The sequence below is a fragment of the Meles meles genome, chromosome 16, assembly GCF_922984935.1.
Source record: "Meles meles chromosome 16, mMelMel3.1 paternal haplotype, whole genome shotgun sequence".
Classification (NCBI taxonomy): domain Eukaryota; kingdom Metazoa; phylum Chordata; class Mammalia; order Carnivora; family Mustelidae; genus Meles; species Meles meles.
The window spans coordinates 48912819-48928354 of NC_060081.1; the positions used below are offsets into that span (position 1 = coordinate 48912819).

Consider the following 15536-nt stretch of genomic DNA (forward strand, 5'->3'; position numbering starts at 1 on the left):
GCAAATGTTATTTTGTATCAAAGAAGTTTGAAAATTGATTCCATACTCAATAGCCCAGTTAACTTTAACAATTTCATGGCCAAAATTTCCAATCAAGTTTGAGTGTTGCATTAAAGAAAAATCGTTTTTTAATTAAAACAAAATTTTAAAAAAGATTTTATTCATTAATTTGAGACAGAGCACAAGCAGGGGGAGCAGTAGGCAGAGGGAGAGGGAGAAGCAGACTCCTGACTAAGCAAGGAGCTCAATGCAGGGCTTGATCTCAGGACCCCAGGATCATGACCCAAGAGGAAGGCAGACACCCACCTGACTGATCCACCCAGGTTCCTCTAAAGAAAAAAAAAAAATCTCTCAAACATAGAATAGCATATAAAAGTGTAATTAGTCGTTGATAACTTTTCTGATGATTGTTGTCTGTGGCTCTTTGAGAATTCCTACAACTGCCTTTATTAATGAAGGTTGACTGTAGACCTGCCCCATGAGCATTTAGGACAATGACAGTCAGGCCTGAAAGTAAGTGAGAAACGTACCCCCTCTCCCTTAGAAAGTGCCAGAATTCATTCTGGCAAATGAAATGTGAGTGTTTTTCTGGGCCCACTCTCAGATTTGTAGGGAGTTTGTGCCTTCCTCCATCTTCCTAGCTCCCTGCCTCTGGTTCTGTCTTCCCACAGCTGGGATGTTGGTACAGCCTGAATAGCAGCTGTGCTCTGGGATCCCTGGACCTTCCTGGCTGTGTCTCCCACTTCTCCCCTCTTCCTGCCTCTGGCATTCTGGTCTTCTGCACTTGACTTAGGACACCCTTCTCAGCTCTCACTGGGCCTCTAACCAAGGCTGGGCTGTGTTTAGTTTGGGCTCTGAGTTTCTTCCTAGAAGTGGATATAAGGCTTTGTGTGTGGAGGGCATCTACGGTCTCTACTGAGGCAGCCTTGAAATTGGCCTAATTCAAATCCTTCCACATAGTCCTGACTTCATAAATACTCTTTGCATATGGGATACCACAATCATTACATTTACAGAAACAAAGCTAAAGGATGGTTTTAAAAATTTCAATATAATATCAGTAGCTAATATGTACAGAGCACTCATTGCATGCCAAATCTTGTTCTAAGCAATGTCTGGGTATTGAGTAGGGTGTCTGAATGCTTACAACAACCCTAGAAGGTAAGCACTATTATCATTTCCATTGTCCTCAGAAGAAAGAGGCGAGGTCTGGTAAGGGAGCTTCTCCAGACTCTTGCAGCCAGTCTGCAGGAGAGCTGGTATCAAAACCTTGGCCTTAGCTCCAGAAATGCATTCTTTTTTTTTTTTTTTCCATTTTATTTATTTTTTCAGCGTAACAGTATTCATTCTTTTTGCACAACACCCAGTGCTCCATGCCAGAAATGCATTCTTAACTTCTATAGTCTCTTTTTTCTTTTCCTCCCATCCTCTCCCCCTCCCACTGTCCATCCTTCCCACATCACTGTAACTTCAGCCGCTGGGGTAGGAAAGCTTTTTGAACCTTCAAAGCCAAAGAAAGCACTTACTAGAGTTCTTCTAATAGCTGTAGTCAGGAGCAACCTGAAAAACTCAGAAGTTCTTCTATAGAACTTTCATTTTTAAATGGTGTAGGAATGTTTTGTATGGTGTGCATGATCACTGAGGAGGAGAAAACCTGTTATAAGCTTTAAGTTTGGCTCTTACATCGGAGCTTTCATTAGCAGACAGTAGATTAAAAGTACCTGGCTGCTCAATTGCTCCTTATTAAGCCAAAACTGTTTTTCAGGAACTTGTAACACTGGATTCAATAATCTATAAACCATATGGCTCAATTATTAACCTTCAGTGGGAAAAAAATGCCCTTGAAATTCTTTAGCCCTCGTGGATGATAGCAGGATGTATCTGGATATCCATTTTATGGGACCATCTATGTAGCTGTTAAATTGCATCCTAAATTATTATTTTTCTCAGAGCTTTATTTTCAGAAATGCTCAATTTAACCACATACTCAAATTTAATATATTTTCATCATCAATTTTATTACATTGCCCACTTATCCACATTATACTAATTGCTGGTAACAAAGGAGTTGCCCGAGGGGAGAAAAAGGGTCAGTTTGGGGATGGAGTGGGCCGGGGGTGGTGGTGTTTAGTGTGGGGGAGGAAGGAGATGGAGTAGGAGCAGAGAGAATGAAGACCAAGTGGCGAATGACTATTTTGTAACCATCAGAAAGGCTAAGGCAGTGAGGCAAGAAAACAGAACAGATATATGAGATAAATAATAAATAAATCCAGAGTGCAAAATAAAAAGCCCTCCATAAAGATGCTGAGTTACAGCATGTCCCCTTTCTCAGAACATAACCTTTTATTTTGGCCCATAGAATAAACAGGCAGTAAATGCCCATAGGAACTTTTGCTTTTGGGGATATGGCACACAGAAGCTTTTCAGATTACATAGACAGAGAGCAGATAAATGGTGTGACATAAAAATGATGAACTTTTGCAATCAGTTTATTCTGCTCTTGCAGTATGTGCTGTGGCTACAGAATACAGCCTAATTGCCCCATGGAAGTCAGGTCCAAATATACAGGATAGCCTAAACGTTCGGCAAACGTTCGGAGAACCTTTTCACTGCCCACCAGTATATCATACGTGGATTTTGATACATTAAAAAGGAGGAAAAAAAATCATTTATCTGATGGACAGAGACAAGAAAGACTAAAATTAAAAGCTATGCTGTCATTTGTCTATTTGGTCGGGAATAGGAAGAGTCATTAAAAACACACACACACATTTATTGAGCACCTACTATATGCCAGATTCTTTTCAAAGTGCTTGGGACAGATCAGGGAACAAAACAAAGATCTCTATCTTTGTGGTGCTTACATGCTGGTAGAAGACTAGAAGGAGACAGACAAAAACAAGAAATATAGTAATGAAGCAAATGAAGCAGAGCGACAGCAGGTGATAAGTGCCACTTGGTAAATAGAAAAAAACAAAGTGCTACGGGGGAGCGTATTGGGAGTTTGGGGCTGGGCGTGATGGCTGATTACAGTACTAAATAGAGTGGTCATAGTAGAACTCTTTGAGAAGGTGGCATTTCAGAAAGACTTCAAGGAGGTAAGAGGGAGCCATGCAGATACCTGGGGGAAGAACTTGCCAGACAAAGCCTCACAGTCTGTGCAAAGGCCATGAGATAGGCCCTGCCTAGCATGGTCAAGGAATAGCAGACCCAAGGCACCTGGGTGGCTCAGTCTGTTAAGCGTCTGCCTTTGGCTCAGATAATGAGCTCATGATTGAGCCCCACATCAGGCTCCCTGCTCCGCAGGGAGCTTGCTTTTCCCTCTCCCTTTGCCCCTCCCCACCGCTCATGCTTTCTCTGTCTCCCAGATAAATGAATAAAATATTAAAAAAATAAAAAAAGGAACAGCAGAGCCCAGTTGAGTTGCAGCCAAGTGAGTGAGGGGGAAGGGATAAGGGAGCAGGGGATCACACAGGATCTTGTCCCCCATTTCTCTTACCCTTTCTTCCTAAATCACATACACAGTGGTTTCTGGAAAAGCAGACTCTGTGCTATTGACCATGAAGAGCAAGCTAGGGCTGTGTTGAGGCAAGGGAAGGGTCTAAGTGCAAATCTAAGTGCAAAATGTAAAGAGACACTCCTGCTCGGTGCTAACTCTACATGTCCATGACAAGGAGGGCAAATGCCTCCTCAAATTTTGCAAGTGAGGTGCCGCATTAAGCCTCACCCCAGTCCTAGCCTTGATGCAGAGAGCTCCTACTCTTTGTCCACAAACCAGATTGGCATTTTTACTATCCACAGCCATCCTGGCCTCCCCCCGCCCCCACCTACCCACATCTTTGCAAGAATAATCCATCCTGCAAATGCGCATTAGCAAGAAGCATGGCTGGGCAAGCCAACCAGATGAGTTTCCTCCTCCCTTTGCCCCCATACCCTCGCCACTGTCAGGCAGAGAGAGGAAGCAGTATTCTGGGCTAGATTTAGTCTTCTAGTATCTGTATCTGCCCCCAGATGTGTGGATGTGGTGGAGAAGTTATGTTTCCCCAGCCCAGGAAGAGATGTCCAATCAGCCTGTGACTCTGAGACCACAGATGTGACTGAGGAACCGCTTGATAGACGAGGGCACAGGCAGAGTCCCTCTAAACTGACTTGGTGGCTGAGATCAAGAAGCCAACGCTCTACATAAAAGAAATACGCCTTAGAATGTGCTTGGTGTTTATCTCTCCAGCCAACGTCCTCCTTCGTCCTACCCCAGAACTCAAAGAACCTTGATTATTAATTTTCAAGAATATAAAATTGTGGGGTGCCCTGGTGGCTCAGTAGTTTAAATGGTTGCCTTCAGCTCAGGTCATGATCTCCAGGTCCTGAGATTGAGTCCTGTGTCAGGCTTCCTGCTCAGCAGGGAGTCTGCTTCTATCTCTCTGTCTCTCTCTCCTTCTGCTTGTTCTCTCTCTCTCTCTCTCAAATAGATAAATAAAATCTTTTTTTTAAAATATTTTATTTATTTGACAGAGAGAAATCACAACTAGGCAGAGAGGCAGGCAGAGAGAGAGGAGAAAGCAGGCTCCCTGCTGAGCAGAGAGCCCAATGTGGGGCTCAATCCCAGAACCCTGGGATCATGACCTGAGCCAAAGGCAGAGGCTTTAACCCACTGAGCCACCCAGGCGCCCCTAGATAAATAAAATCTTAAAAAAAAAAAAAAAAAAGATGGGCGTCTGGGTAGCTCAGTGGGTTAAGCCTCTGCCTTTGGCTCGGGTCATGATCTCAGGGTCCTGGGATCGAACCCCGTGTGGGGCTCTCTGCTCAGCGGGGAGTCTGCTTCCTCCTGTCTCTCTGCCTGCCTCTCTGCCTACCTGTGATTTCTCTCTCTGTGTCAAATAAATAAATAAAATCTTAAAAAAAAAAAAAAAGAATACATAATTGCTCCCTATGGACTCCGAGGGGACCATGAGCAGGGTGTGGGAGGACCCTCCTGGTACTGGGTCAGTTCACAAGGTCATTAGAGCAGTAATGGCTCTATCAGAATGTGGTGTCTCCCTTCCCAGAATTATCTGCATACATCAACAGCCAGATGAGCCCAAATTGCACACACTCCACATCAGGGTCATCTGTGCCCTACCTTTTCTTAAAGAGCCCAGTGAGTTCAGGGGTTGATATTTTAGAAAGCTGACAAAGGGCAATGGCAGGAGCTGGGAGAATGGGGGACTATGGAAAGTAAACAAAAACCTATTGATTTTTCCATTAAAGAAAACCAAAAGAACTTGAGTGTTCCCTTTCAGGAGCAGATGTAAATGTAAATATTTGATCAAGATGAAGGTCACCTTCACATTAAACTTTATTGTAAAATTTAGTGAAGGGTGCTATGTGCCTCTAACTACTGGCCTGTAGCCTAAGTTTAAGAAATTATGAAAAGTCAAATTCCCTAAACAGAACACAGTGAACAGATTTTTAAGGTGCTAATGGTATCACTTCTGAACGCGTTTTTATTACTGTCAAATATAGTACCTTTGATCAGGAAATCCATTCATCTCAAGTGAAATCTGGTTGTTCCTTGACAATCCTGCTTCTCTTCTGCTGCTCTCTCAAGTGATGCTGTTTATTTTCTCACATCCCAGGCGCCTTGGCGCCAAACACTGGGAAGTGGGGTTTTTTTTGCTCCCAGTGCTACTTTTGAGTGCCTAGTTCTCATGAGGCACTCCAATCAGCTTTTACCACTTCCTCTCTTGTGCCATTTACTGAGCTTCCCCTCATTCAGCAAAGACTGTGGCAAGTATCTCACTTCTTCATCCAAAGATTTGTTACCAATCTTGGGGACATTAACGTATAATTCCTCCAATATTCTGGCCTCTCAGCACTCTGACCGCCCCATTTTCAATGGCTTTGTCCCCCCCAACCCCATTTACCTTAGCTATCCACACACTTGGACTATTTTCTTCGTTGCTTAGGGCAAGAGTTAGTGACCCAGAGCCAGTTCTGTCCTGAGACCCAGCTAACAAGGGTAGTGGGGGTCATGCCTTGGGATTTGTGCTCTAGAGGTTGTCCTCTAGCTCTTCTTTTCTAGTTTACTTCCAAAGAGGTGAGAAGCCTGAGTCAGTAAAAAAGCACATTTCCCCTATAACCCATATATCCTCTTCCCAGATTGTTCTCTGGGTCCCTAGAGAATTCCCCAGAATTCCCCCACCCAAGTTATTCCAAGCTCCTGGGGATGGCTCTTTTCAGGGGATGTGAACATAACTTGGATATTCGGGCTTCTGTGTCCATATGCATGAGTGTTAGGCCCTCTATGATGTAGATGGAGCCTTGTGTGGAAAGAGAAGGGAGATGACCAAACATAAACTCGTTCCTGGCTAATAAGGATGGCTGAAGTTCCTTATCAATTACAGCTTTCATCTTACCTCCTAGATAGGATCTATTAAGGTAACCAATCACAGGATTAGTTCTGCTTATTGGTTCTACCCAATCCATAGCTGAACCTTACTTTCTTGAACCCTCACCCAGTCACCTTATATAAGCCCAAATTCTGTAAGTCCTCTCTAAGGCACTTCTCCTGAGACGCCACAGTTCCCCATGACATGATGCTAATTACCCACTAATATACTACTAAATTTTAGCCTCTGAAACTGAAAAGATGATTAGTAGCCTATGGACTTAATTATAACCATTTGTACTTTCTACCTTAGGAAGTTTTACCCAAAAGGGTCCAAGTCTCCCTAGTTTCTTCTCTTCTTCTTCTTCTTCTTTTTTTTTTTTTTAAGATTTTATTTATTTATTTGACAGACAGAGATCACAAGTAGGCAGAGAGGCAGGCAGAGAGAGAGGAAGGGAAGCAGGCTCCCCGCTGAGCAGAGAACCGGATGTGGGGCTTGATTCTAGGACCCTGGGATCATGACCTGAGCTGAAGGCAGAGGCTGTAACCCACTGAGCCACCCAGGTGCCCCTCCCTAGTTTCTTCTATCAGCAATATTTATTCACTCTACCTTGAAGGATATTTCGGTTGTCATGGTGAACCCGTGGGTGATGACTGGTTCCTCTTCAGCGGTCCGTCCCTTCCAGCAGTCCAACTCCACACAGCGACAACCAGACAGGAGCACTTGGCGATACATCTCGACAGAGGAGTTTCCAGCCAACTGGCCAGCTGTAAAAACACCAACAGAATGATCCTTAGAATCCTACAGAGCAAGGAAGACATGGAGGGCTTCCTAGAAAATCTTTCTAACAATGGGAAAACAAAGAGCTGAAGAGCTTGTATAGTTGTTCTCAACCTTCTGGCTCAACATACCAGACATTAGTGGCATAATCCCACAGGTAATTGTGGCTCCCTAGCAGCAGTTTCAGGGAAGAGAGAATAGAAGGAAAAGAACATTGTAACAGTAATGAGAGCTTATGTTTCCTAACTGCTTTCCATAGACCAACTATAGTTCTGACATTACATGTATTACTACATTTAATCTTCATAAAAACCTCTCTTGTGTAACTACCTTTCTTTTTTAAATATTTATTTTCAGAGAATGAAAATGGCAGAGAGCAGTTTGTGGGCCCAAGTTTCCAAAGCTCGTAAGTGGAAGATCTAAGATTAAAACTCAAAACTCAGTCTTTTAGTCTGGATCTTTAAGTTTATTCTGTCGTAAATCAATACTTACGCCATGTTTGTCCAAGGAACAAATGCTTAGAAGAGTTGAACATTTTCTTTTCAAAAGTGGAATACATTTTTAGGAATAAACTAAAATATATCGAAAAAACTGTAAAACATATTCTTTAATAATTATAAAGCAGTGCCAAAAAAATTAAAGGAGACCGAAATAAGTGGAAAAACAACCCATGTTCATGGAACATAAGACTTAACATTGCTAAGATGCACTTCTGCCCAAATTTATTTACAAGTTAAATTTCTATAGTACTCCTAGATGGATTTTTTTACATAAATTAACAAGCTGATCCTAAAATTCCTAGGGAAATGTAAAGGACTCCAAGGGCCAAAACAAACCTTGAAAAATAGGAATAAAGTTGGAGGACGTACATTTCCCGATTTCAAAACTTAACTACAAAACTACAAGACACTATGTTACTGGTATAAGGACATATAGATCAATGGAACAGAACTAAGAGTATAGAAATAAACCTTCACATTTATCACCAATTGACTTACAACATAGGTGCCAAGACAATTCATCGCAGAACATCATATTTTCAACAAATAGTGCTAGGACCACTGGATAGCCACATGCAAAATAATGAAGTTGGATCCCCATCTCACATCATGAACAAAAAAGTAATGTTAACTCAAAATGGATTAAGCTCCTAAATATAGGACATAAAACTATAAAAATCTTAGAAGAAAACATAGGGATAAATCTTGGTGACCTGAATTAGACAGTGGTTTTATAGATGTGACACCAAAAGCAAGAAACAGAGGGGAAAAAAAATAATATACTTCCTCAAAATTTAAAACCTTTGTGAACAGAACTGAAATCTTCTAGTAAAGTGATAAGAATTGTAATAATCAAGGCACTTGTAAAGTGTGAGGAAAAGAATGGAAGCCAAACAATTTGTATTTAAGTAGCTATTGAAGGTACTAATTGATTAATAAATAACTTTCAAAACAAGCCCACCATCAACACACAAATGTAAGTTTTTGGTTTTCCACATTAAAGAGTTTCTCTGATGTCCACTCTATAAGTCTCCATTATTTTTTAAATAGTTAAAAAAATGACAAACTGAAGAAAACTGTCAAAATGAGACATATAGGACAAAGAAAATGGGATTAAGCCTATTGGCTTAATTTTATTTTTATATGCATGTCACAACACCCAAACATCAGCATAACAAAAGGATGACATTCTTGAGTTCTATGAAGCCCTAGTAAATGCATGAAAGGCTGATTAAGGAGGTTTTCATAATCACTTTTCTCTGCTGAAAAAATAGGGCATTTTAAACACACAAATGTGTTTGCAAAAGAAGAAATGCTGACAAAGTAATCTAGAAAGTTCCTGATGCTAGATAATCAATTTGCCATTTATAATTGCCTCAAAGTTTGTTGTAATAAAGGTCTCTGCTGCAATAGAAAAGGGAACAGTGAGCGTGAGGACAAAAGGTTGTCATTTGCATGATTTTTTAAGCTTAAGGGAGGGACTAAGGGAGTGAATGATTCAAAGAATATTCAGTTAACTCATTAAAAATGTTAGTTCCTGCAGAAAATTGTACGTTATTAAAGAGCAGAGCAGATTTTCTTGTGTACTATCTAGAATACTGACTATCCAATGGATTACTGGCTATCCAATACCATTATGATTTCTGAGTCTATTTCATTAATGTATTGTTGAGTGTTTCTAACTTCAGTCGGGAAGTTGCCATGGGTTTATAAGCTAGATAAGGTTTAGCTTATAACCTTATAGATTGGTATATTGAAGTCGATGGTAGATGGTAGATGGTAGACTGAAGTCGATAAATACCTAATTCACACTAGAGTTTTCAGTTATAAAAGATTCAAAAAATTTCTAGAAACATTTCTTTGGGTTTGCTTGCAATTTTTTTTTAATCATTCAAAGAATAAGAGGAATTTGATGTACTTTTTGAATGTTGATCAATTAATGTTTTTAAAGACATGGTAAGTCATGGGGTTGGGGTTGTGAGATGAAAAGGAATATGTAGGGAAAAAACCCTAAAGAATGGAACATGAGAGAGAGAGAGAGAGAGTCCGTGTTGTGTTTATTGTCCAACACCTAAGCCCCAAAGAAGCCTTCCAAAATCAACTGTTGTTCAATCTTAAAGTGAATAGTCTTTATTAGAAATGGAAGCCTCCCAAAAAAAGCATATTTTAAGAAAACTCACATTAACCCATAACTGTCCTATTCCTTGGCATACATGTTAGATTTCCTGTGTGTTTTCCTTCATTTTTGGAGATTTTTTCCAAATATGTATTCATATTCTTCAATTTTTCCTCCTTTTCTGCCTAAATCCTCAAACCTAGTTTATTTTTCTTGCCTAAGAGTCCTAACTCTTCTTGATTATATCCCACCCACCCATTATATTTCCATTTTATTATATCCAATATATATAGTTTCTGGGGCCAGGGAATTGCCTGGGGTTGGGATTAATGATATGTCATGAGTCCCTCAACCCTTGTTATTTCTGAAACTAGTATCTGACCTCACCTCTGCCTGGCTGTGAATACCCTCTGGAGAACATTCCAAGTCCATGATTGAACTTGGGAGCCAAAGCTCCATCTCAGGCTAATTCATAATACTGCCCCAAGTCCTAGCTCTGCAACTTCTCACTTGACTGCATTCACTTGGGTGAGGTGGCTACATTCAATGTGCTTTGTCCAAGATTATCCAAGGCATCCATGGATGGAAGACACCAGAAAACTGAAAATAACAACCCCTCTATTCATACAGGCTTCTGAGGTATTGTCTATATTTATAGTTATCTTTATGTATTGTCTTCTTTTCAATCTCCATGCAAAAAGTTTCCAGAATGTGACACATTTGTTAATTCAGTGGTCTTCTTCAATAAACAGTATCTCCTTCAATAAATGGAGATGGGAACTATTTCTCCTTTTGCTTTCAATGCTGTGTCAGCCATTCAGGTCACCTCATCCCACAGTTACAGTTAAGGAAACTGCCCAAAATATATAGGATGTGTTAGTCATCTTGACCATTTCTAGGGGTATGAGTTTGATCTGATGTCTCTCCCACAGTACCTGCCAGCCCAGGGAGACCATGAAACTGTCTTCAACATGGATCGAATGGCCATAAGGTGGTTTAGGTGAGAAAGTGGGAAAGCAACTTATGCTTACTTATTATAGAAGGCTCACCATTAGGGTCTGGGTACATTCCCAAACATGTCCTCTGTGGGAGGCAAAATACCGGTTCCTGCGGATGCAAAAATGACATGAGACCTATTCCTTACCCTTACCCATCTAGGTAGGTAGGCAAGTACACATAATGGAGATGTTCTCATGTACCAGGGAATTTAAACTCTCATCCCAACCTTGCACTTCTGGTTTCCCTTTCTTTCTCTTTCTCCTCACCAGTAGAATTCTATTTAGATGCTATTTAATTAAGGTTCTGATAAGCTTTAGGATCCCATCCTCAGTCCTAGGGTAAACCTTAATTTTCCCTGATCATGCACTGGAGTTCTACATTAGTGATTAAGGTAGGCATTGCTTTGTGGTGTAGCTATGGGCTATATCTAATAGAGCATAAAGGAAAGGCTACAGGGTGGGGGGGGGGCACCTCACTTGTCCAAAGGGCCACAAGACAGGGACTTGCAGCCATAAGGGGAGCAAAGAGACAGAAAGCATCTGGGTCTCTGATGACACAGTGAATCTTTGATTTAATCAATCCTCATCCACTCTGCTTCTGGACTTCTTGTTGAGATTGATAATAAATCCCTTAACATTTAAGTCATTAAGTAACAATATCTTATTACTTACAGCCAAAAATACTCTGGCTGTCTCAGTTTATCTTCGTTTCACAAATGAAGAATCTAAGGCTTAGAAGAGCTAATTTTCTCAAAGGAAGATCTGAATGTCATCTATTTGCTAAACGTCATCTCCTTCCATTCTACCACTTAGCTTTCATAGGTTTGTGTGTATTTTACACCAAAACTAAGTTATAAAAGGTTACGTATGTTAAGGGTTAAAAGAGTAGGAGAGATGGGAAAGCAGAGAGTGACGCTTAGTCTGGATTGGTAGTGGATAAATGACAAGGGTAAAACTATGCCTTGAATTATTTCTAGAACTTTTCTGCAGTCCAGAGCATATATGTGAGAAGAGGAGTTGAATAATTATTTGATATATTCAATCAGATAATTTAATTCATCAGAGGATAACAAAAACCTCAAATCTATTTTGTCTTTCTAAGCTGAATGAGGATGTTAATTATTCAGAGATACACTATTTTGCTTTGTCCTTGAGTCTGGAGCCATTATCTCCCAAATGGATTGGATTATGGGAAGATTTATTAAGAGCTGAAAAAGTATAGGTTGAAATGAGTGCATACTGTTCTGTCCTTAGAGAATTTCGTTTTGAGTCATAAGGGTGGATTCCTCAAAGAAAAACAATAATTTAAAACATAATCACTACTTGATGGACTGCCAAGACTATCCAAAACCCTAGAAAAATGACCATCGTAATTAAAAATCATCTCATTCTGTACATACATTTCTCTCAATGATCCTATTTATTTTTCCTTTTGGGCATCTTGGTGGTCAACAAAGGAGCAATAATGAGTAAAGAAATAGACATAATAATAATAACACACTGCTAAATTGATTGGTTTTCACACTGTACATTTAATTTTTATAGTTCCTTTGAATGCTTGGAAGACAACATTCCAAATATCAAAATCCTCCTTATTTGAATCTAGACTAGCATTTCTCAGGAATACTCATAATAGCTCATAATGTGCTGTAGGAAAATAAGTAGGGTGGTAATAGTGAGGGGAGAGGGTTGATCATAACCTTAATGTTTGTGAATCTATAAGCTTTTTCCTACATTTAAAACATACTGCAATAGATGCCAAATTTGTTTGTACCTAGCATTTAAAAAACTCATTTGAGTAGGAAACTCCTTTTTCCATCACATGCCCTCTATACAAAATAACATTTCTATAGAAAAAGTTTCTTCTTGTTCTGGAAATGCTTATAATATATAATAAAATCTCACTTTCTAGGTATTGATTTTAACATTTAATTGGATTCTATTGGGTTATACATTGGTTATAACTTTATTTTATAATATCCTTAATTGGCTTTGGGAAGCTTGGACTTCTATATCATCAATGTTATATTCAAAAGCCTCTGGGAGAGTTCTACATTAGGTTTTTCTATAATTAAAGCAAGGATACTAATAATATCATATGAGGTAAAACTAAATTTTACTAATAAGTCAAAGAGAATTTCAAACAAAACATCCAAAGCCCATATTAAAATTTATACATACATTTTTTTTTTGTTGTTGTTGTTGTTGTTAACTATATGGAAACTTCTTTTTAATTCCCTGTAGGAAATGAAAAATTTTGACTGGTATTGGGATAAGTGACATTGTGAAAATGTGGATTTACATAATGCAAACCTCAGTCAAATAATATATGGCTCAGAAAAGTGAGCAAGTTAAAAAAAATAAACAAAGATCAGGATATGGTTTCACATAGATAACATAGTTTTAAACCTGAATATTTGAAAAGTTGTGATTCTAATACTACAAGAAATTGAATAGTGGGAGAGAGAATTGGTTTACTTGGTCAGAAATCATGTGTACCAGGTGATAGTGATATGAAACTTTTATTTTGAAACTGGAGATAGTTATTTGAGCTCTTTCTTCATCAAAAAAGAGAGCAGACCCTTCTCTTTTCTAGTAACTGAAAGTTCCAACTACGGATAACTATTAGTTATTAATATGCTAACACCCTAAAACCAAGCCAACACAATGAAGCCAAATCTCAAACACATCTGTGCTTACCAAGTTATTCAAAGGAAGGGTGAATGAGTGACTCTGGAAGAAATTCACTGGATGAAAAGTCCTTAATGAAATGCAGTTAAAAACAACAAAAAGGAATTGCAGAGGAAAACTGAACAGTATTCTGTAGTTTTATTGTTCCTACTGATACCAAATAATTTTCTTGGAGCTATTATTGTGTTGTTAGTAAAGTGAATGAATTAATTATATATAATTTCATAGGTATCAAGATTGATAAAGAAAGCACAGTTATAGAATCAGGAATTTAAATAAATTAGAAGATAGGAAAGAAAATAGTTTGTGAACTGGCACAGTTCAGACACAAATGTATCTTTTCTTGCTTTGTTCACTGAAATGGTCCAGAAACAATGTTCCATAGTGTGGGGTTCAAATTGCTGTTACCTCTATGATTTTTTTTTCACTGAAGGAAAACAAAGGTCATTTGGGGAAAAGTCTGATTCTGTGGTGGTGCAGAAAGGAACATGATGAGCCTGAAAGATCTTTATGTGCCAGAAAGCAAGGACATTTTCAAAGATCAATGGGTCATGTCAAGAGACTATAGAAGCCATCGACCAAAACTGAGACAATTTGAGTATCGAAAAGAGAACATTGGCTGTGGTTGGTGAACTAACATAAGATCTGAAAACCATAAATTCATAAAGATAAGCAGAGAAACTCTATTCTGAGAGAAGGTAAAACCAGTAGATGGTATATACAGTCAGTCTTATTACTCAATCATTTTGCTACCATTGCTTCATTTATTATAAGACAAATAGTATAGACATTCATGAATGTAAACACATCAGTTGGAAGGACTTAAAACAGACTCTAGTAAAATTACTGCATATCCAGCCATCAAAAGAAATGAAATCTTGCCATTTGTGACGACGTGGATGGAACTAGAGGGTATCATGCTTAGTGAAATAAGTCAATCCGAGAAAGACAAATATCATATGATCTCCCTGATATGAGGATGTGGAGATGCAACATGGGGGGTTAGGGGGTAGGAGAAGAATAAATGAAACAAGATGGGATTGGGAGGGAGACAAACCATAAGTGACTCTTAATCTCACAAAACAAACTGAGGGTTGCTGGTGAGAGGTGGGGTTGGGAGAGGGGGAGTGGGGTTATGGACATTGGGGAGGGTATGTGCTATGGTGAGTGCTGTGAAGTATGTAAACCTTGAACTGAAAATATACTTCTGTATTTTCAAGAATTTTGTGGTCCTATGTCTATGACAAATGCAAGATGCCATCATCTGCCAGTCTTTATATTTATATTGTTTAGGAGGCTATCAACTGAAAGATCTTAACTGAGGTTCTGTCAATCTCCTCAAACTTGGATGAGAAATAAGATTATGCCTTTAATTTAAACCTCTATGTAAAATGTAGTAATCTCTTCAGTTATAAATGCAGGTCACAAATCACAGCAGTACAAGCAGAACTGTGAGCCACAAGGAGAAATCACAGATATTTTCATATCATGTTCCATTGTTGCAAATAGTCACATCATATTATTTATGCTATGTATTTAAATTGTGCTTATAGAAAATATTATTTTACCACACATCTGTTTTTTAATATTTGATAAAAAACATTTTGTTGGAAATTATCTCCTCTTTCATCCTATATATTTTATTTTATGTATTTATCACTACAATTCGAAGGGTCCATTGATTTCACCAGAATGTCAAATTCATCAGTGGCACCATATAAGATTCAGATTCCCCTGAGAAGATAAAAAATTAAAAATAGTTTGACACTCCTCCCAACGAGACCTATGGTCTATGTTTTCTGCCTTTGAATTGGGTAGGTTTGTGACTATTTTGACAAATAAAGAAGTGACCACACAGAACTTCAGAGGTGAAGTATCTATAATAAGGCAATTATGCTTCCTCCTTGTTTTTTGGGACATCTGTTCTTGCAGCCATGGCCTGCCATATAAGAAGTCTACCTATGCTGAGGCTGCCATGCTGTGAGGAAGCCCAAGCTACACGGTGAGGCTCTTATAGGCAAAAGATGAGGAGTCCTAACTGAGCTCAAGTTCCAGACATGTTGGAGAAGCATCCAGATGATTC

The 15536-nt window shown here is 39.1% G+C and overlaps 1 protein-coding gene across 3 annotated transcripts in view; it reads right to left on the reverse strand.

Moving 5' to 3' along the window:
* Nucleotides 1-15536, reverse strand: part of PLCB1 (phospholipase C beta 1) — a 694978-nt gene that overhangs the window by 165320 nt on the left and 514122 nt on the right. For all 3 annotated transcript variants that reach the window (XM_045980928.1, XM_045980930.1, XM_045980929.1), the window contains exon 11: nt 6978-7135. In XM_045980928.1, the coding sequence (XP_045836884.1) occupies nt 6978-7135 (158 nt within the window). The remainder of the gene's footprint in view (nt 1-6977; nt 7136-15536) is intronic.